The 27,660-nt window shown below is 40.7% G+C and overlaps 1 protein-coding gene across 1 annotated transcript in view; it reads left to right on the plus strand.

Annotated features, from left to right (window-relative positions):
- SNTB2 (syntrophin beta 2) overlaps positions 1 to 27,660 on the plus strand; it is a 116,459-nt gene that overhangs the window by 47,785 nt on the left and 41,014 nt on the right. Inside the window, exons 2-4 of the mRNA XM_066348143.1 lie at positions 4,497 to 4,710; positions 16,509 to 16,719; positions 22,714 to 22,856. Coding sequence (XP_066204240.1) covers positions 4,497 to 4,710; positions 16,509 to 16,719; positions 22,714 to 22,856 — 568 coding nt within the window. The remainder of the gene's footprint in view (positions 1 to 4,496; positions 4,711 to 16,508; positions 16,720 to 22,713; positions 22,857 to 27,660) is intronic.

The raw sequence follows: 27,660 nt of genomic DNA on the forward strand, positions 1-27,660 counted from the left end.
TGTTGCTGCTGTGATTGAATGAACTGAATAGATCATATAGGGTCCTTTCCTAACTGGTATAATATTCAAGATTAGTCATCTAGACTTGTCTTGAATTTCCCCCAGTTGGTAGCCCCATAGTTGGTATATTGCCTTAAATAGTTCAAAAAGCATATCTCTGCCATTGGCAGTGACTGGAAACTGTAGGAATTTCTGCCAAAGTTCTTGTGATCTAATCCTCTTGAAAGTACAAAGCTAAAGCATTTATTGAAATGCTTGAGTCAGCCACTCAAGGGATATACTGGCTGCAGCCCTGCTCATTTTTCTAGGATGAAAAAATCTCCTTGGTGACCTGAGGCAGCTAGCTAGCTTTCACTCTCCCCACCTAGAAATACATGTGTTATAACTATGCATAGAAAGCACGCACACATAGTTGACACACATAAACTATATCTAAATGCTGGCATAATTTTAAAAAAGGGGCTGGGGGAAGGGGAGTGAAGAGAGAGACAAATACAGGGTAACAGAAAATGATTTAACTTTGGGTGATGGGTACACAAGATAATCACAGTTCAAATGCAGTAGAAATGTTTACCTGAAACCTATGTACTCTTATTGATCAGTGTCACCCATTAAATATAATTTTCTAAATATATTTTTTAAAAGGGCCTTTTATGATCTATTATATTTCCTAGAATTACACTTAATTTCAGCAAATCTTGTTTAGTGACATAAGAAAATAACTTCATCTCTTCTATTGATTGCTGTTTAAAAATTTTAACTTCTCCAACTTTCTAATTTAGGGAAGGAAAAGAAAGCCACCTACTATTTATTGAATGTTTTGTATATGCCTAGAATTTTTATTTATTTAGTGTCAACTCCCATTTTATGATAGATAAGGATGTCAGAACAGGCAAGTGAGGTCACACAGCTCTGAGGTGGCAAGCACAGTTAGTATTTGATTTAGGTCTATGTGATTCTTTTTTTTTTTTTCCTTTTTTTGTTTGTTTTTTTGTATTTTTCTGAAGCTGGAAACGGGGAGAGACAGTCAGACAGACTCCTACATGCGCCCGACCGGGATCCACCCGGCACGCCCACCAGGGGGCGATGCTCTGCCCCTCCGGGGGGGGGGGGGGGTCGCTCTGCCGCGACCAGAGCCACTCTAGCGCCTGGGGCAGAGGCCAAGGAGCCATCCCCAGCACCCGGGCCATCTTTGCTCCAATGGAGCCTTGGCTGCGGGAGGGGAAGAGAGAGACAGAGAGGAAGGAGAGGGGGTGGAGAAGCAAATGGGCGCTTCTCTTATGTGCCCTGGCCCAGAATTGAACCCGGCCAGGGCCAGGTCTATGTGATTCTGAAGGCCTCTTTACCACTACCTTATGCTATAGAATGAATTACAGAATGCTAGGCTTGTAAAAGACTATTATCAATATTATTAAGTAAAAAATACAAGTTGCAGAACAGTCAGCATAATATATTGCCACTGTGTGAAATGTGTGTGTATACATGTATCCATATGAGTGTCTGTTTTATAATACATATGCTTAGCATATTTAGTATATCTCTGGAAGACCACACAATGGTTGCCCCCAGTGGTGGGAACTGGGTTGCTAGAAACCTAGACTTTTTATTATACAGTCTTTTATACTGTTGAATTTTGTTTTATGTGCATATATTATCTGTTCAAAAGGAACTTTTTTTTTTTTTTTTTTGTATTTTTTCTGAAGCTGGAAATGGGGAGAGACAGTCAGACAGACTCCCGCATGCGCCCGACCGGGATCCACCCGGCACGCCCACCAGGGGCGACGCTCTGCCCACCAGGGGGCGATGCTCTGCCCCTCCGGGGCGTCGCTCTGCCGCAACCAGAGCCACTCTAGCGCCTGGGGCAGAGGCCAAGGAGCCATCCCCAGCGCCTGGGCCATCTTTGCTCCAATGGAGCCTTGGCTGCGGGAGGGGAAGAGAGAGACAGAGAGGAAGGAGGCGGGGTGGAAAAGCAAATGGGCGCTTCTCCTATGTGCCCTGGCCGGGAATGGAACCCGGGTCCCCCGCACGCCAGGCCGACGCTCTACCGCTGAGCCAACCGGCCAGGGAAAAGGAACTATTTTTAAAGACTGTTGTTAGCTATGTTTTTAGAAACATTTGATTATTATTTTGGATTCAGTAATCTGTTAGTAAAGTTTCATACGCTTGTAAAGCTTCTAATGCTATAGAATGTTAATGCTAGCTATTATGATACTGCTAAGCACTGATAATGATCATATCTTTCCAGTTTTCAGTTCCCATGATGCTACTCTAATGACCTACCACTTTGGAATTTGAGAGGGAGCTAGAGTACTGATATAACATATATTGATGTTAGCAGAGGTAATGGTGACTGATTCATCTACGTTCAACTATTTATTTACATTTTTAGTGCTATTTAAGATTTTAGTAATCTTTGGTTTATCTAGTTTTTGAAACAAGAACACCATGTCTCAAATGACAGTAGTAGTTGCCAGTCATGACTGAGGTAAAAGTATTTTATATGATTCCTAAAATTGAACCTAAAAGGAAAAAGTTTCCCATCTACTAAAAGCTGTATTTTAATTTGGGGCTACCATTAATAGAAATACAGCTAGTGCTCGACTTACAACCACGATTGGTTCCGACAGACCGGTCGTAACACGATTTGGTCGTAAGTTGAGTAAGCTATATGTACAGTACTGTGAAATGATGTTATAAAAATCTTTAAGTCATATTTTATCATAATTTTCTTTCATTATTGTTATATATCGTAATTTTCTTTGTTCATTTTATGCCATTTGTATCATGTCTACACCATTTTGTTTCTTATTTTTACATTTGTCAGGTTTCAGTAAAACACTGCATTACCAGTACAACTGGTTTAATATTTGCAAAGACAATTTCCTCTTGGTAGACATCTTGGGAGGGGTTTGATGAAAAATATCCAAGACACAAAACACAAATTGCTGTACCGAGTCTGGGATAACAGTTGAAATGGTGCATGTGGAGATGGTTGTGTTGCCAGAAGCTGGTCTGCATTGTTGTATGCCCAGCTGGGCAACGCTTGCACTGCCAGACGCAGAGCAGTTGTGGCTAGCGATTGTGGTCGTAAAGTTGAATGGTCCTAAGTTGCATAGGTCGTAAGTCGATCAATATTTGTACCTTATCTTGAATTTTTGTGCTCATTTAGAAATTGTAATGATCTGTTTACACAGTTGTCTTCCTTACTAGACTGGATGCTCCTTGAGGGCAAAGCCCATGCCTCATTTGCTCTCATTTCATAGTGCTGCCTGATGCTTGACACTTGGGAGGTAGCTAAAAATGTTGATTGAATTGAATCAGATTGAACTAGCAATAAGCAGCTTAGTCCAACAACGAGAGAGAGCATTAATATCAGTCTTCAGATTTTTTTTTTTCTGTATTTTCTGAAGCTGGAAACAGGGAGGCAGTCAGACAGACTCCCGCATGCGCCCGACCGGGATCCACCCGGCACGCCCACCAGGGGGCGATGCTCTGCCCATCTGGGGCGTCGCTCTGTCGCGACCAGAGCCACTCTAGCGCCTGGGGCAGAGGCCAAGGAGCCATCCCCAGCACCCAGGCCATCTTTTGCTCCAGTGGAGCCTTGGCTGCAGGAGGGGAAGAGAGAGACAGAGAGGAAGGAGAGGGGGAGGGGTGGAGAAGCAGATGGGCGCCTCTCCTGTGTGCCCTGGCCGGGAATTGAACCTGGGACTTCCGCACGCCAGGCCGACGCTCTACCACTGAGCCAACCGGCCAGGGCCAGTCTTCAGATTTTGAAGATGGTTTTCATATGGAAGAGACAGGTCTATATGGCTTCAGTAGACAGAAAACCAATGAGTGGAAGTTTCAGGAAGTTTCTAAATGTTGACTTGTGTAAAGCTATAGGTGGCGTATCAGGAGGACCTGAATCTATCACCAGGAGATTCATTTATGGCTGGTCAACTATGAAACAATTTAAGAATTTAATCATTTATTTGTTCCTTCATTCATTTACTGAAACATTTGCTAAACAGACACTGTTCTAGATATTGGGTGTCAAGATTGAATAAATCATAATCAGCTTCAGGAAGCTCAACAGCCGGAAGGGCAACAAGTTTAGCAAAGGATTACAGCGCAGGGTCCTAAGAGGTTGTTACAGAGGTGTAATGTAATGATAGTTCCCCAGAAAGAGTAGACAGAACATGCTGCTGAGGAGGTGACTATTGAGTAGAACTGACCAGGAAGATTAAGGGAGAAACTAGTGTCTTAGGCAGACAGACTAATACATGCAGAAGCTCAGGAAATAAAGTTTCTAGAATAGAGCAGTGCTCTTTCATTTGGATTATGTGCCCTTAAAAAGACCCTCTGTCCCTAAGAGTCTGTGTGCTGGCTCTTTAACTTAGTGCCTTTTTTTTTTTTTTTTTTTTAGTTCATGCCAGATACTGCATGAATGTGTGAATTTTACTTGTCATTTTTTAGGAAGCAAATTACTAATCTCCTTCTTTGATTTTTGTTCATAGTCAAGTTCATCCGAGAAGTAACGCCATATATCAAGAAGCCATCATTAGTATCAGATCTGCCATGGGAAGGTGCAGCTCCCCAGTCACCAAGCTTTAGTGGCAGCGAGGACTCTGGTTCTCCAAAACACCAGAACAGCACCAAGGACAGGAAGGTCATTCCTCTCAAAATGTGCTTTGCAGCTAGAAACCTAAGCATGCCGGATCTGGAGAACAGGTGAGCTGTATGTAAGCAGAACATCATACTTACAGCTTTGCAAAATTAAAGACATGTTGCAATATTACTTATGCATAGTATTATGCAATAACACAGAGGGAAACATCAGTCTGAGATAAGATAATAATTTTTGGCGTTCCATATTTAAATTACTTCATACATATATGTACAGTACATATATAGAAAAATTTTGACCTGACCTGCAGTGGCACAGTGGATAAAGCATCAACCTAGAATACTGAGGTCATTGGTTCAAAACCCTGAGCTTGCCTGGTCAAGGCACATACAAGAAGCAACTGCTACAAGTTAATGCTTCCCGTTCCTTCCCACCCTCTCTATTTCTCCCCTCTCTCTAAAATCAATACAATCTTTAAAAAAGTAAATAAATAAAAATTTAATTTAAAAAAATTTTGGACAAACACACAAGAAACTTAATGGTGGATACTCATGGGGAGTTACATGGGATTAGAAGGAAAGAAGGGGCTTCTGGTCTTTATTTTATACCTTTCTGAAGTATTATTATTACTTTTTTACTATGAACATTAATTTATAATTGAAAAAATCTTATTAAAGAGATTTTTAATAATGTCTCTTTAGATGCAAATTCTTTATACTGTAGATTGTGTAAAGAGTCAGAGATCTGTCCCTGGCCAGGTGGCTCAGTGGATTAAGCGTTGTCCTGGTGCGCCAAGGTCATGGTTTTGATCCCTGGTCAGGGCATATATGGGAAGCAATTGATGAGTGCACAATTACATGGAGCAACTAAGTGGAACAACAAGTTGATTCTTCACTTTCTCTCTCATCTCTCACCCCACCTTCCTTTCTCTCAAATCAATGGAAAAATTAAAGAAAAAAAGATCTACATTATAGATCTGGCTATATCAGCTAATAATATGACCCTGGCAAGTTAGCTTCTCTTGACCTTTGTTTCCTCATTTGTAAATAAGAGTGTTGGATTGGTTAATTTCTAATGTCCCTTGTAGTTCATAACCATTTGGGTTCTATGACTTTGTCTTCATCAACTCCATGAGGTGTTACTGGTAAACCTAGTGTTAGGTTAGCAATTGGGGGGACAGGGGAGATAAAATGGTCCAAAGACATAGTTAAGGATAGACTTTTTAAAAAATATTTATTTTACTGATTTTAGAAAGAGGAAGGGAGAGAACAGGAGAGAGACAGGAACATATGTTCCTTTGTGTGCACTGATCAGGGATTGAACTGGCAACCTCTGTGCTTCAGGATGATGCTTTAACCAACTGAGCCATCCAGCCAGGGCAAGGACAGACTTTTCATCATGACCTTTCACTTTTATCATCTCCAATCTAAATGGACAGCCAGGTGCCTAATCAGGGTGAGGTAGACCATAGATGACAGCAAGCTGAGTGACAGTCTTGGACATTTTAGGCATAGAGACATTAAAGCTCTTCCTCTGTATCATGTATGGTGTGCCCCAACGAGCTGAGCTCTGCAATCAGACTGACCTTGATTTGAATCCCAACTAGGTCAGCTGCTCAAAGGAAGGGGCTGAGCAAGTCCCTTAACCTCCATAAACTGCCTCATCTGTTAAAAAAAAAAAACAAACAGAAAGAAAGATAATACTTAACTCAGTGTGGAGATTAAATATGAAGCCCTTTGCATAGAACCAAGCACATAGTAGTTTCTTAGAAAATAATAGCTTTAAAAAGTCTTTTTTTTTTTAACGTTTTTTGAATTTATTCATTTTAGAGAGGAGAGAGAGAGGGATGAGAGAGAGACAGGGGGGAGGAGCTGGAAACATCAACTCCCATATGTGCCTTGACCAGGCAAGCCCAGGGTTTCGAACCGGTGACCTCAGCATTTCCAGGTCGACACTTTATCCACTGTGCCACCACAGGTCAGGCTTTAAAAGGTCTTAACTGCTTACCATGTGTACTCTATTTGGAAATTATATTCTGATATATTTGTATTGTTTTTGTTGCTTTATTTTAAAAGTTCAAGACAGAAATGTTGTTACCTACAGATTTATTCATGAGTTTGTTCAGATGGATCATATCTAAGTGTAACAGAGCATGAGCTTTACAGAAATTATATATTTTTTCATAAAGTAAGAATTTAATTTGTAAAGTAAATAATCATCTCTTCCTCTTAAATCCAAATTAAATTTTTTCTCTACAAATGAGATATATTTATGTAAGACCTTTTTCTGTTAATCATGGACTTAAGAAAAAATTAGATAGAGGGGGCCATAGGAAAGGAACTAGAGTAGAGAAACAATGTGATAAAGAACAAAAAGCAGTTAAATTTGTCAACTAGTTGTCAGGCTGAAGAAAAGTATTCAAGCTAAGGCCCTTTGTTATAAATAATTTCTGAGAATGAGAATAGATACCTATTTGGGCTGCCATAAAAAATACTGTAGACTGGGTAGTTTAGAAACACCATAAAGTTATTTTTCACAGTTCTGGACAAGGCTGGGAAGTCCAAGATCAGGGTACTGGCAGAATCAGTGTCTGGTGAGGGCCTGCTTTCTAATTCGTAGATGTCTGCCTTCTTGCTACACCCTCGTGTGTCAGAAAACTCTAGCGAGCTTTCTGGGGTTTCTTTTTTAAGAGCATGAATCCTATTTACCTCATCATCTACCAAGCATCACATCTCCTAATATTAACACATTGGTAGGTAGGATTTTTAACATATGAATGGGGGGACACAGACATTTAGTTTTTGACATCTGTAATTCTGCTGATATAGCTGGGTATTGGAGGAAAAGGCAAAATATTATGAAGTTTGTATAGAACTCTGGGGTTGTGAGAGTGGAAATGGAAGAAGGAAGGTGATTTGAATTGGCCATGTTGCTGAAAGTTGTGTTACTTTATCATCCACTAAGCCATCTTTAGAGCTTAGTAATCTTGACCTTCATTAAAACTTGGGGCAGCAGCCTGACCAGGCGGTGGCACAGTGGATAGAGCATCAGACTGGGATGTGGAGGACCCAGGTTCGAGACCCAAAGGTCGCCAGCTTGAGCGCCGGCTCATCTGGTTTGAGCAAGGCTCACCAGCTTGAGCCCAAGGTCGCTGGCTTGAGCAAGGAATCACTCGGTCTGCTGTAGCCCCCAGTCAAGGCACATATGAGAAGGCAATCAATGAAACAACTAAGGAGCCGCAACAAAGAATTGATGCTTCTCATCTCTCTCCCTTCCTGTCTGTCTGTCTCTATCTGTCCATCTCTCTGACTCTGTCTCTGTCACAAAAAAACAAACAAAAAAACCCAAACTTGGGCTGTATTCTATTTAGCATATAAATATGCTAAAGTTATATGGTGGATGGTCAAGTTTGAAATAGATCTTCAAAATGAATTGGAGAGGGCAGTTAGGGCTACAAAAGTTCTGTTACCTTACTCTTAATAAGATGCATCAGTCTACTCGACCATGATTTACCATACAAGGAAAGGTCTTAGATGATTCAGGCCATTCCAGTCTCAATGCTGCAAAATAATGTTTTTACTTTTACTTAAAATATCAAAATTTGCAAGTGATTTGTTTTTTGTAAGATATAAATTGGAAGAGATTCAAGGTTATTCCTTTATCACTCTTACTTGCATTCAGTGTGCTGACTAGAGAAAAAGAAAAGCAGTGGATTTACAGGTACCTGACAAAATTATGCATAACTTATACACACAGGAATGTGATCATCTCAAAAAATGTTGAGAGGCCTGGCTGGCTTCCTCAGTAGATAGAGCAATGGCCTGGCATATACAGATGTTCCGATTCAATTCCCAGTCAGGGCACACAAGAGAAGCAACCATCTACTTCTCCCCGCCTCCATCTCCCCTTCTACCTCTTCCTCTCTCTCAGCCAGTGACTCAATTGGTCCAAGCATTGGCCCTAGGTACTGAGGATAGCTTGGTTGGTCCAAGTATCAGCCTTAGGTACAAAAAAATAGCTCGTTTGATTGGAGCATGGGCCCCAGATGAGAGTAGCCAGATGGATCCCGTTTTGGTCATATATGGGAGTCTGTCTCTCTATCTCCCCTCTTCTCACTTAAAAAATGTTGAGAACCACTGAATAAATTAGACAGAAATTAAATAATGGTCTTGTAACTCTGGCTAAGCTATTTGTTTTCCAGAAGCCTCAGTGTCCTCCTGTATAAAATGAAAGGTTATGTGAGGATCAAATGAGAGAATGATTGTAAAATTGGCATAATAAGCTTTCAATATATTATTGGTGCTATTAGTGTCCTTGTGGCCTTAAATAAGTCCCTTAATTTCTCTGTCCTACTGTTTTTTGGACATAATAATACCTGCTCAACTGTACTCTTTAGAACTACCTTGAGGATAAATAAGATAATATCTATAAAATTTAGTTGGAACACTTTGATCCTTGAATTTATCTCCGCTCTGTCAAAGTAAGTGTCACAGCAGGTGACACAGCTGCAACATTTAAAGCCATGTAAAAAACCAGTTCACATAGGAACAGCAAAAATACGTTTCATCAGGACATCGATTACCAAGGCACTTAACAAATTGCAGCTTTATACAACTGACCATGTTTCTGTTGGAAAATCTTTATCTTCCACAGAGTTTCTTGTAAAACTCTGAGCAAGAAACAGGGTTAGATGTTTTCTAACCTAGAAAATAACTTATGAATCTGTTTTTAAGCCGTAAGTAAGCATGTGGTTTCATTTCTTCATTCTTTATTTTATCCCCTAACATTTTTTTAATCTAACATGGGACAAAGTTGAAAGAATTTTATAGTCTACACTCATTTTTTCACCACCTAGATTCTACCATTAACATTTTACTGTGTTTTTTATCACAGATTGGCTCATCCATTCATCCAGTCCAGTTTTCTTTTTTAATGTATTTCAGACTAAATTGCAGACATTAATATACTTTCATCTAACTACTTATGCATGCATATAAATAACTGGAGTTCAGTGTTTTGTTATAGTTTGTTTACCTTTGGGGGTAATATTTATATACCATAAAATGCATAAACCATAAGTTTTGTCAAATGCATACAAATAAAAGAACCAAGCCTATCAAGATATAGAGCATTACATCCACCTTGGGAAATTTTCTTGTGGCCCTTCTCAGTCAGTTCTCTTCCACCTCCCAAGGCAATAACTGTTCTGACTTTCTACTGTTAGATTAGTAGTTCTCACTATCCTAAAACTTCATATAACTATGATCAGATCGTGCATGTATGTTCCTTTGTGATAGAATTATTTTACTCTGCATAAGGTTTTTGAGATTTGTCCATCTTGTTGTACATATCAGTAGTTTTTATTACTGACTAGTATTGTGCTGTATGAATGTATCACACTTTCTTTATCCATTATCATATTGATGCACACCCGAGCTATTTCCAGTTTGGAATATTAATAAAGTTACTGTGAATATTTTTGTTCAACTCTGTAAGCATATACTTTTATTTCTCTTGGGTAAATTCTTAGTGAAATTGCTGTGTCAAAGGGTAGACATATGTTTAGTTGTTATTTTTTGTTTTTTGTTGATTTTTAGAGAGAGAGAGGAAGGGAAAGAAAGACAGAGACAGAAACATTGATCTGTTCCTGTATGTGCCTGACCAGGGATTGGACCTGCAAGCTTTGCGTATCAGGCCAACGCTTTACCCAACTGAGCTATATATGTTTAGTTTTTTTAAAAAACTGCCACCAACAATGTGGGAGAGTTTCTGTTGATTCACTTCCTCACCAACATATACGTTGCCAGCCTTTTAATATTAACAAGTTTGGTGGGTACATAGGAAGCTCTTGGTAGTTTGTCTTTCACCTTCTAAATGAAAAACTTATTTGACATAAGAGGGAAGCATCTTTTTCTTCTGTTTTACTACTTTTAGTTTCATATTCGCTATCCAGAGTTGAAAAAAAAAGTGCTGACCATCAAAATGAGTAACTAAGAAGGAGGAAGTTTATTTTCTTCCTCCACCTTGAGTTCTCAAGTCCTCGCTAGATGCTTCTGATACTTATAAACAGTTCATTCTGGAAAGTGAAAGCTAAATAAATAATGATTAAGTTCAGGGAGAGAACACGAGCCCATTCCTTAGCAAACAGCATTGTGAGCAGTATGGAGTTTAACAAAGAAAAGGTGTTCTTTTTTTTCTTTCTTTTCTTTTTCTTTTTATTAATTTTAGAGAGAAAGAGGAAGAAGAGAGAGACAGAAACATTCATCTGTTCCTGTATGTGCCCTGACCAGGGATTGAAACTGTAACCTTTGTGTATCAGAACAATGCTCCAACCGAGCTATCCGGCCAGGGCAGGACAAGGTGTTCTTAAACACTGCTTTTCAGAATTGTAATTTGCTTCCTTTGAGCTGGTTCACAATGTCTTGTTCATCTTCATGTTGGCTATCTTCCATGTCAATGGTAAATTGTGGCTTTTTGATGTATAAAACAGTATGATTATTACTAAATTGAACACATAAGTTATATAAAAGACCACTAAACAGAAGAAATAAGCAGATTGGACTTAGAGAAACCTGTGCTTTTGTGTACCTTAACATTGACTTGATTCATGTGATTAAAATGGAATTGCATTGCTCAGGAAATCCTCAGTGGTTTGACTAAATGCCAAAACTCTTCACACTGTAGCTGTTTCCTCTTCACTCCTGTGGACCCAAACAATTACTGGCAGGCTGCCTCCAGATCTTTGTTAGAAGAGTTTTCATATGAATTTTTCTTTTAAAACAGCAGTAGGCTTTAGGAAATACTTTGTCCCCTTTATCAGGTGTAGAGGGGCTTCCTCTTCAAAAGCAGATTCTTCTGGATCCTAGAATCATCAGAGTTTTGGAGTTTCCTTTCTGTTTCTCCTAATTTAATTTACTATTTCACAATCCCTTTCTAAAAAACACTGCAAAATTTTTCTTTTCATGAGAAATTGGTGATTAGGGCCTGGGAACTAATTTACTGCCTTTTTATTTTTTTTCCTTTTCCAGCCTAGTGGTCCTTGTTAATCAGGTTTAGTTTTATTTTATAACAGACTTATTTTCCATTATTTCACTTATTAATAACTAGGGTGTTGGATGTTGGCATTTTCAGTTCAGAGTGTATTGAAGGAGATGTCTTGAGTGACTGTCCCAGGAACTGTATGAGGTGAAAGGCTTTTTCAAAAGGTGAACGTTTTGTGCCCAGAGAAGGATGAACTGATTTCTATCTGTAGTGCTAAGTAGGCCAGGAGGAGGAGTGAAAGAAATTTATTGTCATGGTTTTATGACTGATTTAGCATGTGTTTAAAGGATGTTCCTTCAACTGGTTACAGTGCCAAAGCAACCAGGTGGAAATAATTAGCCCCTGTAGAAAACAGTCAGTCCGATAGAAGGTCTGAATTAAGGACATCACTGGCTCTTCACCCCCCACACCCCGCCAGTAGGTGAGATGAGGGTGTGTTTGAATCTTTTACTGGTTTGAGGGTGGGGTAGTCCCTGGTCTCTGGGCTTGAGGAATGCTGAAACAGACTGTCAGCCAGCTCCTTTATTTTAGCTGTGTGCTTTACTCCCACTTCCAGAGGTAACTGGTACCTTCAGTTCCCAGCCTCTTTGGGATTCTACAACACGGATTGGCTAGGATTGACTCTCCTCACTTTTCTTAGGCCTGATAAGTCATTTAACTCCTCTGTCTGCTTCCCAGTTTCTAAAATTTTGTTGCTGCTCCTCTTCTGTTTCCCCTGAGCTCGTAGCATATGCTTTTTGAAAATTCACTTTATAGGTTGATGATTTCTTAGATACAATACCAAAACCACAACATATAGAAGAAAAAAACTTATAAGTTGACCTTTGTTAAAATTTAAAACTTCTGCTCTGTGAAAGACACTATGTATTGTGGCTCTCCAAAGCAGCAGAACAATAGGAAAGATGAGTGGATGGATAGATGAATAGATAGATGGATGGATAGATTTATTAATTATATGGCTCATGCAATTTTAGAGTCCAGGAAGTCCCATGCTCTGCAGTCTGCTGGCTGGAGAAACAGGAAAGCCAGAAGTGTAATTCAGTCTGTGTTCAAAGGCCCAAGAACCAGGAGTGCATGTCAGTTAAAGGACTGGTACCTAGATACACAAAAAAATTCTTAAAACTCAACGAGAAACCAACCCAATTAAAAAATGGGCAACAAATCTGGACAACTTACCAAAGGAGAAATACAGGTGGCAAATAAGCATATGAAAGGTGCTCAACGCCTGACCAGGTGGTGGCATAGTGGATGAAGTGTTGGACTGGAATGCGGAGGACCCAAGTTCGAAACCCCAAGGTCATCAGCTTGAGTGTGGGCTCATCATATTTCAGCAAGGCTCACCAGATTGAGCCCAAGGTCGCTGGCTTGAGCAAGGGGTCACTCTATCTGCTGTAGCCCCCTGATCAAGGCACATATGAGAAAGCAATCAATGAACAACTAAGGTGCCTCAACGAAGAATTGATGCTTCTCATCTCTCTCCCTTCCTGTCTGTCTGTCCTAATCTGTCCCTCTCTGTCTCTGTCACACACCAAAAAAAAAAAAGCGAGAGAGGTGCTCAACATCATATGTCATCAGAGAATTCCAAATTAAAACAATGAGATACCACTACATACCTATTAAAATGGCCAAAATCAGAGCAACAGGAACTTCTATTTATTGCTGGTGGGAATGGCAAATGGTACAGCTATTTTGGAAGACAGCTTGGCACATTCTTTTTTTTTTTTTTGTATTTTTCTGAAGCTGGAAACGGGGAGAGACAGTCAGACAGACTCCCGCATGCGCCTGACCGGGATCCACCCGGCATGCCCACCAGGGGCAACACTCTGCCCACCAGGGGGCGATGCTCTTCCCCTCCGGGGTGTCACTCTGCGGCGACCAGAGCCACTCTAGCGCCTGGGGCAGAGGCCAAGGAGCCATCCCCAGCGCCCGGGCCATCTTTGCTCCAATGGAGCCTTGGCTGCGGGAGGGGAAGAGAGAGACAGAGAGGAAGGAGGGGGGTGGGGGTGGAGAAGCAAATGGGCGCTTCTCCTATGTGCCCTGGCCGGGAATCGAACCAGGGTCCCCCGCACGCCAGGCCAACGCTCTACCTCTGAGCCAACCGGCCAGGGCCAGCTTGGCACATTCTTATGAAGCTAAACATGGTCTTACTATATGACACAGTAATCATGCTCCTTGGGATTTACCATAAAGGTAGCAAGATGGGTAATTCCAGTGGGAAGGTAGGTGAGTGGGTGAGTAGATAGGTACCAGATAGATATGTTTAGAATCTGTCTCATATCATGGCACTAGCCTGGGGGATGTGCCCCAGAGTTATAGAGGCCTCCATTGCCATTCTGCTTTGCCACTACCATCTTGGGAGTACCTTTTTTAGACAAGAACTTCATAGTAGTCATCACAGTCCTTAATATTAGAAGCACTTTTTATAATCTGTAATTGAGTGTTAATTGTTAATTTCCTACCTTCCGCATTAGACTATATAGACCCAGGAGAGTAGAGACTATTTTTTCTTTTTTACCACTGTATTTCCAATACTAGTATTTATCATAGCATCTGGTGTATAGTAGGTCGTCAATAAATGTGTGTTTAAGAAAGGATAGACTGCCTGACCAGGTGGTGGCACAGTGGATAGAGTGTTGGCCTGGGATGCTGAGCACCCAGGTCCAAAACCCCGAGGTCAATGGCTTGAGCCCAAAGGTCACTGGCTTTTTTTTTTGTAATTTTTTTTAAAATTTTTATTTATTTATTTATTTTTTACAGAGACAGAGAGTGAGTCAGAGAGAGGGATAGACAGGGACAGACAGACAGGAACAGAGAGAGATGAGAAGAATCAATTATCAGTTTTTCATTGCGACACCTTAGTTGTTCATTGATTGCTTTCTCATATGTGCCTTGACCGCGGGCCTTCAGCAGACCGAGTAACCCCTTGCTGGAGCCAGCGACCTTGGGTTCAAGCTGGTGGGCTTTTCCTCAAACCACATGAGCCCGCACTCAAGCTGGCAACCTCGGGGTCTCGAACCTGGGTCTTCTGCATCCCAATCTGACGCTCTATCCACTGCACCACCGCCTGGTCAGGCTTGAAGCCCAAGGTTGCTGGCGTGAGTCCAGGGTTGCTGGCTTAGCTGGAGCCCCCTGCTCAAGGTACATATGAGAAAGCAGTCAATGAACAACTAAAGTGCTGCAACTATGAGTTGATGCTTCTCATCTCTCTTGCTAAAAAAACAAAAAATAAAAAGGATAGACTGACCAGAGTTCAAATGAGAATGAATATTTGCGATATTAATGTGGCAAATTAAATTATTTGGTAAAAGAGAGGGATGAAAGCTTTGAGGTAGAAAGCTAGTGTCTATGAACTGCTTATCTTTGGCAGGAGGTGTAGGATCTGATGACAGGGCTTCAAAGCAGCAAAAACTGTCTTGAGAAAGATGAAAGGATAAAGAGATTTCTCCTTGGTCAGTGGCAATTTGTCTATTCCCAGCCTACTGTGAAAAACACTCCTAAGAGCTTTTTCTTTTTTCATTTTGAAAGAACTATTAGAACACAGAAGTATATGTTAGTCATTTACTTATTTGACTTTTTTTTTTCTTTTTTCTTTTTTTTTTTACAGAGACAGCGTCAGAGAGAGGGATAGACAGGGACAGACAGACAGGAACAGAGAGAGATGAGAAGCATCAATCATCAGTTTTTCATTGCGACACCTTAGTTGTTCATTGATTGCTTTCTCATATGTGCCTTGACCGCGGGCCTTCAGCAGACCGAGTAACCCCTTGCCCAAGCCAGCAACCTTGGGCTCAAACTGGTGAGCTTTTTGCTCAAGCCAGATGAGCCCACGCTCAAGCTGGTGACCTCGGGGTCTCGAACCTGGGTGCTCCATGTCCCAGTCCAACACTCTATCCACTGCGCCACTGCCTGGTCAGGCCTTATTTGACTTTTTAAACTCATCTTGACAAAAACTTTGGCCAGAACACAAAACAGTACCCAATAAACTAAAGAATTTGTTTGATGTACTTTAAATATTTTTTAGCTAATTCCCAAAGGTTACTTTTGAAATATATAGATTTTTCTCAGTTGACCATTAACAAATAATAGTCACAGAGTTGAATATCTCTTAACTATTTTTCTATTGTGATTCAGTGGATGATTTAATCATATGTTACCAAGACATTGAAAAAGTTATAAATTTTCATAAAGAATCATATTCTTCAGCTATTTTTATTTTCACACGTGGGAATTTCAGTTCATTATTTGGCAGTAGGTTTTGTTTACCTTATAATGATATTTTATAAGATATTTTCTAATTTTTTTATTTTAGATAGAGGGGGGGAGAGAGAGAGAGAGATGTCGATTTGTTGTTCCAGTAATTTATTCATTCATTGGTTGATTGTGTATGTGCCCTGACCGGGGATCAAACACACAGCCATGGAGTGTCAGGATGATGCTCTAACCAACTGAGCTACCTGGCAAGGTTCTCTAAATATTTTTTAACTTACTTACTTACTTATTTAAAATATTTTTTAAAATATCAATTCCCTCTTTTGCAATGTGCCTTTGAGATCCAACAAGCATGCTTTCCATTTCTTTGACATGAATTTAAGGCGTCGTGAAGTGTTCTATGATAGACTATATACAACAGGTTCCCTCATCTTAGGTCATTACATTAACACCTTGAAGCAAGACCCAACAGTTAGTCTTTCTGATGGTTATCTTTCCATATGTGGTTTTCTCTGGAATTGGACCCTACAGAATTGAGAAAGTATTTCTATTCTGGAATGTAAAATTAAAATAGATTTCCAATAATGTATGTTAAACCCTGGCAGGTTTGATGACTCTGATCTAGCTTACTTTTTTTTCTCTTTCCACACAGATTGATAGAGCTACATTCCCCCGATAGCAGGAACACGTTGATCCTCCGCTGCAAGGACACAGCCACCGCACACTCCTGGTTCGTAGCTATCCACACCAACATAATGGCTCTCCTCCCACAGGTGTTGGCTGAACTCAATGCCATGCTTGGTGCAACCAGTACAGCAGGAGGCAGCAAGGAGGTCAAGCACATTGCCTGGCTGGCAGAACAGGTAGGCTGGGAGGAAGGGCAGGGTCTCACCTGGTTACCATTCAGAGCCAGGATTTTATATATATCATACAATCAGGCCCTGGCTATCTGGCTTGCAGATTTCACGTATCTGTAATATTGATCATACAGCCAGGTGCTGGCAATTTGGCTTGCAGATCTTGTGTTTCTCCTTCCTACCATTTAGCTATTTGTTGCTAATTATCACCTCCCAGAAGAACTGTCATGATAATCATCATCACAACATAACTAAAAAGTTCTTACCATCTCTTTTCTTAATGACAGAGAATAATTTTCATGATTTTAGAATAGGATCAACAAACTGTTTCTGCAAAGTTCCAGATAGTGTCACAACTATTTGAGCCTGCCATTGTAGCAAGAAACAGGCATAGACAATATGAAAATGAATAGGTGTGGCTGTGTTTCAATTAAACTTTATTTACAAAAACAAATAGTGGGCTGCATTTGGACCACAGGTCAAAGTTTCCCAACCCCTGTGCTAGTCTGTTGACAGTTCCAGGGGCAACAAGCTTACTCCCCTGCTCTGGGAAAAGTATAAAATATAAAAATAGTTTACAAGCCATTAGACAAATATCTTCTACAATTGAAAAAATGAAGAGAAGAGAAACAAGAAAACTTGAGGGGATATTGGCTGAAAGGCAAGAAAGAACTTAATCCAAGTTTAACATAAGAAAGACTAAAAGTTTTCTGTTATGTTATGGTACATGAATACTTTTTCTTTTGGGTCCTTCACTGTCAGCTGGGCCAGAAGGAGGTAAAAAAAAAAGACTAGGGGGTTTGGGGTTCAGCGATGAGTGTTAAAATGCTAGTTCTGTTTTTCACTGGCTTTAGACCTTTTTAAAAGTTCCTTCATTTCTTTGAGTGCTGGTTCCCTCATGAATGTGCAAGGGGGCAGGGATTGGTGTCAGTATTAGCCCAGGAAGGTTTTGTTCTTTTTGTTTTGTTTTGCTTTAAGTACAGTTTCCCAGGTCTGGCCTTAACCTCCACCTAAATAGAAGTCTGACTTAGATCTGTTGTGAAGCCTGGCAGTCTTGTTTGGAAGCTTTCAGTGATTGTGTTATGAACCATTTTAGATTCTACTAATCTATTTTTTTTTCAGTTCTGAAATTTTATGAACATTTCAAATAATTATAATGAATTAGAATGTGATCATTTCTAGGATGTATAGTTAAAATAACAAAGAGAGGCCCTGGCCGGTTGGCTCAGTGGTAGAGCATCGGCCTGGCGTGCAGAAGTCCCGGGTTCGATTCCTGGCCAGGGCACACAGGAGAAGTGCCCATCTGCTTCTCCACCCCTCCCCCTCTCCTTCCTCTCTGTCTCTCTCTCTTCCCCTCCCGCAGCCGAGGCTCCATTGGAGCGAGGATGGCCCAGGCGCTGGGGATGGCTCCTTGGCCTCTGCCCCAGGCGCTAGAGTGGCTCTGGTCGCGGCAGAGCGACTCCCCGGAGGGGCAGAGCATCGCCCCCTGGTGGGCAGAGCCTCGTCCCTGGTGGACATGCTGGGTGGATCCTGGTTGGGAGTCTGTCTGACTGTCTCTCCCCGTTTCTAGCTTCAGAAAAATACAAAAAAATAAAAATAATGAATAGACAAAACTAATTTAAAAACTATGATATAAGTACTTATGACTTGTGAAAGTTTTAGTATTTTAGTTAGGTTTATCATGGCCGGAGGGCCGCATGCGGCCCCCTGAGGCCGTTTATCCGTCCCCACTGCACTTCCGGAAGGGGCACCTCTTTCATTGGTGGTCAATGAGAGGAGCATAGTTCCCATTGAAATACTGGTCACTTTATTGATTTAAATTTACTTGTTCTTTATTTTAAATATTGTATTTGTTCCCGTTTTGTTTTTTTACGTTAAAATAAGATATGTGCAGTGTGCATAGGGATTTGTTCATAGTTTTTTTTATATTCCGGCCCTCCAACGGTCTGAGGGACAGTGAACTGGCCCCCTGTGTAAAAAGTTTGGGGACCCCTGTTTATTTATTCATTTTAGAGAGGAAAGAGAGAGAGAGAGAGAAAGAGAGAGAGAAGGAGGGAGGAGCAGGAAGCATCAACTAACTCCCATATGTGCCTTGACCAGGCAAGCCCAGGGTTTCGAACTGGTGACCTCAGCATTCCAGGTTGACGCTTTATCCACTGTGCCACCACAGGCCAGGCTGGAATAAAAAGTTAAGAGGTGCAAAGTCTTATTTTCTTTCCTGTCCTCCATCCACCTAAATCCCACCCCCTGGTTCCCCAGAGGTCGTCAGTTTCATTCCTTTCCAGTGATTTGTTTGAGTTTCTCTGTGTAAACAAAAGCAAATATGAACATATATCTTTTTTCTTATCTCTTATAGAAGCAGATAGCATATTATGCACACTATTTTATACCTTGATCTTTGTTTTTTTCATTAAACAATATATCCTGGAGATCTTTCCATATCAGTGAACAGATGGTATTCGTTTTTTACAACTGTATAGTTGTCTGTCGTGTGGTTGTAGTTAAATAAGCACTTCCCCAATTTTGTTGGTATAATCTTTTGCCGTTACAAACGATGCTACAATGAATAACCTTGTCATTTATCCTTTTACTGTATGTATGTGTTTTATAAACTCTTTGGTTCCCGAATTCAGATAGATCAGTGTATCTGAATATGGTTGGTTCTTAAGTTTGTTAGGGAGTAGTAAAATTTTGCTTTATCCAAAAATTTACATAATTTCCTGAGTTTGCTTAAAACAAGGAATATCTATAATACAGATATTTGGTGGCCCTGGCCAGTAGTCTCAGCAGTAGAGGGTTGGCCTGGCATGTGGAAGTCCTGGGTTCGATTCCTGGTCAGGGCACACAGGGGAAGTGACCATCTGCTTCTCCACCCCTCTTCCTCTCCCTTCTCTCTCTCTCTCTCTCTCTCTCTTTTCCCTTCCCACAGCCATGATTCAGTTGGAGCAGGTTGCCCCTGAGCACTGAAGATGACTCCATGGTTTCACCTCAGGCACCAAAATAGCTCAGTTGCCAGGCAACGGAGCAGTGGCTCCAGATAGGCAGAGAATTGCTGGTAGGGGGCTTGCTGGGTAGATCCTGGCCAAGGCACGTACAGGAGTCTATCTCTTGGCCTTCCCATTCTCACTTAAGAAAAGGAAAAAAGAAAGAAAGAAAGATATTTGGCAACTGATAAATACTATTTATAATTCATTCTATGCATGTGGACTTCTGCCCTCTATTGATACTGATTTTTATGTGACTGATAGTTTACCTTTTAATTGGTTATATTCTTGAAAGAGAATTTTCTTTGTAAGTACACCAAATAGGGAAACATATATTATCTATAAAACTGGTATTTTTAAGTATTTGAGTATAGATTTAAAAAGCCTAGACAGCCAAAGAAAGCTGTGTTTCCATAGTTCCTACTTTGTCCCTGATAATTCCCCAAATGTGTTAAGACTCAAATTAGTATTAGTGAAATGGTTTATCTAGTGTTTGCTCTGCATTTTCTTTTATAAAAATAAAGAACAGAGGTACATGACTTGTCAAAAAGATTTACAAGATTATGCCTGACCAGTGGTGGCACAATAGATAGAGCATTGACCTAGAATGCTGAGGTCCCAGGTTCGAAACCCCAAGACTCATCCAGCTCATTGGCATGATCCCATGGTCACTGGCTTGAGCCCAAAGGTTGCTGGCTTTAAGCCCAAGGTTGCTGGCTTAAGCCCAAGGTCGCTGCTTGAGCAAGAGGTTATTGGCTCAGGTGGAGCCCCCCGCAGTCAAGGCTCATATGAGAAACAATCAATGAACAACCAAAGTGCCACAGCTACGAGTTGATGCTTCTCATCTTTCTTCCTTCATGTCTCTCTCTCTCTTTCTCTCTTGCATAAAAAAAAAAAAAAAGATTCATAAGATTAAGAGGTTTAGGAAATGAGTAATAGCTATTAGTATGTTTTCATCTCTAGTGCTTTCCAATTTTATTTATTAGAAAATAAAATTGGAGAAGGCTCTTATTTGGCCAGAGTATATGCATGTGTATGGATGTGTGGGTGTTGAAAAACAAGCAGACCAGAACCCTAACATTAGTGGCCCTTTTTTCTCCAGCCAAAACCTTAGTAGTAGAGCCCCAAGGCTACTTGCACTGATACACATAACCGAAAACACACGCTATATATAGTGGGCAGCATTCGACTCCAGTAAAAGCAAACACTATCTTTATAAGTTAAGGCAAATAGGCAAACAGAATGACTTAAATTAAGGTTTCATTTTTCTCCAGTGGTAAGTAGAAGGAGGGGAAAGATATTCTCCAAAAACTAAAGATTTGAGAGTTACAGAATAAACACTTTTAAAAATTGTTTTAATTGAACAAAAAGTTTTCTCTCTTGAAATTGGGTATTACTTGTACTTGACATTAGCAATTTTCCTTTAGAGCCTAAAATATCTTCTTCAGGAAGAAACACATTTAATTTAGGTTTTCCAAATCCATATATTCTGATCTAGCCTTCAAAATCTCTTACAACTTAGGATATAATTAATTTTTAAAAATCAGATTATTATTTTAACCCTTTGGGAAGATAGATATTACATTATTTTCCCTATTGAAGTGCTATTCATAACAATCTCAGAGACAAAGACTTAGCAGTGCACATAAATTAGAAATCCCTTTGGGGTACCTGTCACCCAAAAATGTAAGAATCCAGAGAACCTCTTTAGCAATGATAGTCTCCTCCAGATATTACAGAGTTACTCATGGACTAATAGGGAGCCCTAGAAAACTTGAGTTCACTAATAAGAAGAGTATAATTATTTCTACTGTACTTTGCTTGAATTCTTGAAATCAGGTTATATATTTTGTGCTTTCAGCACATAGAACAATGGTCCCTTCACTGGGTGGAATTTATATCCTATTCCAGAAATCAGCTGGCGCCTCTAGCTAGGAAAAAAGGAGTCCCGTGGTAGATGGTCTAATGCAGAACAGAACCACTTAGGCCACGTGTCAGATTATAGGGGATATTCGCAAAGGGCTCTACCATGTCCACATTATCTTTAGAAGTCATTAAGGAGGGAAAAAAAAGTGACAGCTCTTTAAAAGACAAGTGATTCATCAGTTTGGATTCTCTTTGAAGCCATCTTCAGTGACAGTGTTAAAATACACTGCTGTTGCCTGACCTGTAGTGGTGCAGTGGATGAAGCGTTGACCTAGAATGCTGAGGTTGCCAGTTCAAAATCTCGGGCTTGCCGGGTCAAGTCACATACGAGAAGCAACTACTACTATGAGTTGGTGCTTCCCCCACCTTCTCTCTCTCATCTCTAAATCAATAAATAAAATCTTTAAAGTAAATAAAATAAAATACACTGTTGTTAAGCATCCTCTCCTTCAGGATCTTATCTTACAAGGGCAAATGTTTTAATGATACCAGAGCTTTTCTTGAACATAATCTTTTGCTTTGGGGCCTTGCATCCTTGATAATATGGATAAACAGTGTTGTTGTTTTTTCTCCTACATTTTTAAATGCTTACAGAGATAACTGAAGTTTGTAGACATAAATGCAATGGTACATTTGAAACTGAAACATAAACTTTCTAAATATAATGGAGAAGTCTGAAAATAATTTATATGAGTGTTTTCCAAAATATAACATAGTGGATCATGAGCATTTTTAAAAAATAGAATAGAAATGATCAGAGTACACTGCATAAAATATAGAGATTATATTGTTTTGGAAATTTTAAAATTCAATTATTTATATATGTGTTAGTTAGATTGCAATATAAAATGTATTTCTTATGAGAGATATTTGATGGTGAAGGAAAGAGACTTGACTTGGAGTGGTGAACACACAATACAGTATACAGATTGTATATTACAGAATTGTACACCTGAAACCTGTATAATTTTATTGAGTATACAGATGGGGAAACAAATTGAAGACCCATTAGTTAGACCATCACTAAAGGGACTTTTACTATTACCTTATTATATTTAACTCTGTTCTCTGGATTTCACCATTGTAACAGGCAAAACTAGATGGTGGACGACAACAGTGGAGACCTGTTCTCATGGCTGTGACTGAGAAGGATTTGCTGCTCTATGACTGTATGCCGTGGACAAGGGACGCCTGGGCATCACCGTGTCACAGCTACCCTCTTGTTGCCACAAGGTAAGACAAAAGACAAAATAATAAAATATCCTATTCTAAATTTCTGAAGAATTATAAAGTGAAGTCTATTATCTCTGGTGCCTAAAATAGGATTTAAGTAGCTGATAGAGTTGATTTAGACAAAAAATTTTCTTTTACAACCTTATTGATTATTTTGCCTCTCCTAGCTCAGAATAAATGGTTTCTGTCCTTAGTATTTTTGTGTGCATTTTTTAAGTTGTTGAAGCAGCTTCCTAACAACTTCCTCCAAGACTTGCTTAGTCATGAAGATAAGTAAATAGTGGTTTTTTTCCCCCTTTGCTTTATTGACTCTGACTAGAAAAACCACTGAAATTGTGGCAACCTTTTGACTGAGTGATGAAATCATTTAAACCAGAATGTGGTACTGTGGATAAACCACACAACTCAGCCAAAATATTCTTCAATTTCTCTTTCTGGTATAAGAGTACATAATTTTGATTCCATCAAGTAAACATTGATTTGACCTGAAGCAACAGAATGTTTCTAGCATGCTAAATGTGGGGAGTTGGAAGCTCAAAGAACAGAGAAATGTAGATTTGGGGGCCAGTAGGTCTTGATAACTGGAAATATCTTCAGATAACTGGAAACTAGTTGTCTAGTGTTAAACTAGAAGACATATTCATATTCAGTTTTATTTGGGCTTTAAAAAAATCAGGTTTTGATGTAACTCAAAAACTACACATTAAAAAGGAGCCCCACAGAAGAAAGTTTGGTAGCCACAAAAGTGAAATCTAAATGATGAAATCATCTAGTATGTCCCACAGGAACAGGGTGTGTGTGGGGGGGGAGGTCAGTTCCTGCTTTGAGCAAACAAAGATTCGTGTGAGGAAGAGTTTTCTTTACATTACAGGAAGACTTTCATGTTTCATAGGATTTCCTTCCACTTGCTAATTCCCTTACATATATCATTTTTTAAAAATAAAAATATAACTTCCTCATAGCCTTTCAGGAGTTTCTCTGTAATTTAGAGCTGGGGCACCTAGATCAGGGAATAGAGATAAGGGATTTGTTGCGCCTCCGAATTAGGCAGGTATGCCCTCATTACGGATCCTGCAGAAAGACTGAATCTAACCATCAGTTTCTCTCTTTTTGTTTTTTGAATCCCCATTAAATGATAACCTTCTTAAAGTCAAGAACTATCTATCACTTGGTCATCTCAGCACTTCCCATAATGCTTTTCATATAGTAGGCCCTCAATAAATCTTAGCTGAGTTAAATTCTGTTATGTAAGTTACAGTTTCTCTGTCATGGTTAAATTGAGAGTATGACATGAATCCTGTGAAAATATGTGGTCATGTCTCAGTAGTTATAAGTAGAGTGATTAATTTTTTTTTCCAAGTGAGAGAATGGGAGATAGACAGACTCCCACATGTGCCCTGACCAGGATCCACTGGGCAGTCCCCATCTGAGGCTGATACTCTGCCCATCGGGGGCCATGCTCGCAATCGAGCTATTTTTAGCACCTGAAGTGGAGGTTCCTTGGAGCCATCCTCAGTGCCTGGGGCTGATGTGTGTTCGAACCAATTGAGCCATGACTGGGGGAGGAGAAGAAAGAGAGAAGAGAGGGAAAGGTAGAGAAGCAAATGGTCATTTCTCTTGTGTGACCTGACCTGAGTGATTAAAATTTTATTTTCCAAAGAGAGCTTATTAATATGACAGTAGAGATTTTTTTTTTTTTTTTTTGTATTTTTCTGAAGCTGGAAACGGGAAGGCAGTCAGACAGATCCTGCATGCGCCCTACCAGGAGCCACCCGGCACGCCCACCAGGGGCGAAGCTCTGCCCACTAGGGGGCAATGCTCTGCCCCTCCGAGGCGTTGCTCTGTCGCAATCAGAGCTACTCTAGCGCCTGGGGCGGAGGCCAAGGAGCCATCCCCAGCGCCCGGGCCATCTTTTGCTCCAATGGAGCCTCGGCTGCGGAAGGGGAAGAGAGAGACAGAGAGGAAGGAGAGGGGGAGGGGTGGAGAAGCAGATGGGCGCTTCTCCTGTGTGCCCTGGCTGGGAATCGAACCAGGGACTTCCTCACACCAGGCCGACGCTCTACCACTGAGCAAACCGGCCAGGGCCAAACAGTAGAGATTTTTTAAGTTTAAATTTCATGGAAAAAGTTATTCTCTAGTTATGATCGTAGTTTTATCCTTAAGTACTTTCTTAACCGTGTGTGACTGGAGGGATGGAGCAGGCACCTGTGACATCCCATTGGCAGGCCTTTGTTTAGTACTAGAAATTACAACTCCATGAACAAATACGTAATTTCTGGTCATAGACTAGGCTGGGCCTAGAACATCAAAGCACTTTGGCACTGAAAGAGGAAATGGGGTAGTTGTGTTTGTGCTATCTCTATAGTATTAATTTGCAACTAGAGAAAAGATGTAAGTAAGATTTAATGGCTAAAACTATAACAGGTATAGATCTTTATGACCTTGGCTTAGGCAGAGCTTTCTTAGATATAATACCAAAAGCATAAGCAACAAGAGAAAAAAATAAATCAATTGGACTTCATCAAAATTAGAATTTTTTGTCCTTCAAATGTCACCATCAAGAAAGTGAAAAGACAAAAAAAAAAAAGAAAGAAAGAAAAGAGAACCTACTAGCCCTGGCTGGTTGGTTAAGTGGTAGAGTGTCACCCTGGCATGTGGATGTCCTGGGTTTGATTCCCGACCAGGGCAAACAGGAGAAACAACCACCTGCTTTTTCTCCCCTCCCCTTCTCTCCCCCTTCTCCCTCCCTCCCTCCCTCCCTCCCTCCCTTCCTCCCTCCCTCCCTTTCTTTCCTCTCTCTCTCTCTCTCTCTCTCTCTCTCTTTCTCTTTCTTTCCCAGAGCCATGGCTCAATTGGTTCAAGTTTATCGGCCCAACGCACTGAGGATGGCTCCATGGAGCCTCTGCCTCAGGTGCTAAGTAAAAACGGCTCAGTTGCAAGCATGGCCCTAGATGGGCAGACATCTGCCCCAGATGGGGCTTGCTAGGTGGATCCCGGTTGGGGTGCATGTGGGAGTCTGTCTCTCAATCTTCCCTCCTCTCACTTGGAAAAGAAGAAAAAGAGAAAAGAAAAGGGAACCCACAGAATGGGAGTAAATAATTTGTAAATCATATATCTAATCTGGGACTTATATCTAAAAAATATGAAGAACTCTTACAGCTCAATAATAAAAAGATAAGTTACCCAATTAAGAAGTAGGAAAAGGATCTGAATAGACATTTATCCACAGAAAATTCACAAATAGCTAATAAACCTGACCTGTGGTGGTGCAGTAGATAAAAGCATCAACCTGGAATGCTGAGATTGCTGGTTTAAAACCCCAGGCTTGCCTGACCTGTGGTGGCGCAGTGGATAAAGCGTCGACCTGGAAATGCTGAGGTCGCCGGTTCGAAACCCTGGGCTTGCCTAGTCAAGGCACATATAGGAGTTGATGCTTCCAGCTCCTACCCCCTTCTCTCTCTCTCTCCTCTCTCTAAAATCAATAAATGAAAAAAAGAATTAAAAACCAAATAGCTAATAAGCACATAAAATGATATTCAATATAATTAGTCATCAGGGAAATGCAAATGGAAACCAGAGTGAGATACCACCTCCCACCCACTAGGATGGCTATAATTAAAAAGACCAATAACAAGTGCAGACTAGGTCTTGGAGGAAATGGAACCCTAATACACTGCTGGTAAGAATGTAAAACAGGCCCTGGCCGGTTGGCTCAGCGGTAGAGCGTCGGCCTAGCGTGCGGAGGACCCGGGTTCGATTCCCGGCCAGGGCACACAGGAGAAGCGCCCATTTGCTTCTCCACCCCTCTGCCGCGCTTTCCTCTCTGTCTCTCTCTTCCCCTCCCGCAGCCAAGGCTCCACTGGAGCAAAGATGGCCCGGGCGCTGGGGATGGCTCTGTGGCCTCTGCCTCAGGCGCTAGAGTGGCTCTGGTCGCAATATGGCAACGCCCAGGATGGGCAGAGCATCGCCCCCTGGTGGGCAGAGCGTCGCCCCTGGTGGGCGTGCCAGGTGGATCCCGGTCGGGCGCATGCGGGAGTCTGTCTGACTGTCTCTCCCCGTTTCCAGCTTCAGAAAAAGGAAAAAAAAAATAAATAAATATAAAAAAAAAAAAAAAAAAAAAGAATGTGAAACAGTGCAGTTGATGTGCAAAACAGACTAGTAATTCCTCAACAGGATAAACAGAGTGACCTTATGACCCAGCAATTCCACTCTTTTGTTGTATACCCAGAAGAAATGAACACTTATGTCCATCCAGAAACTTATACAAGAATGTTTTTTTTTTTTTTAGATTTTTATTTATTCATTTTTAGAGAGAGGGGAGGGAGAGAGAAGGGGGGAGGAGCAGGAAGCATCAACTCCCATATGTGCCTTGACCAGGCAAGCCCCAGGTTCTGAACCAGCGACCTCAGCGTTCTAGGTCGACGCTTTATCCACTGCGCTACCACAGGTCAGGCTTATACAAGAATGTTTATACAAGCATTATTCATAAAACCCAAACAGTGGAAACAACTTGAGTGTCCATCAGCTAATGAATGAATAAACAAAATATGGTATAGTCATACAGTAGAATATTGTTCAGCAATAAAAAAGTGCAGTTTTGATAAACTCTGCAACATGGATGAATCTTGAAAACAATGCTAAGAGAAGGGAGCTAAACACAAAAGACCACATACTATATAATTCAATTTGTGTAAAATGTCCAGAATAGGCAGATCTGTACAGACAGAAAAATTAATCATTGCCAAGAATGGGAGGAGGGGAGTGGGAGAAATAAGGAGTGACTGCTAATGAGTATAGGATTTCT

This window comes from Saccopteryx leptura, chromosome 9 (assembly GCF_036850995.1).
Source record: "Saccopteryx leptura isolate mSacLep1 chromosome 9, mSacLep1_pri_phased_curated, whole genome shotgun sequence".
NCBI classification, from domain to species: domain Eukaryota; kingdom Metazoa; phylum Chordata; class Mammalia; order Chiroptera; family Emballonuridae; genus Saccopteryx; species Saccopteryx leptura.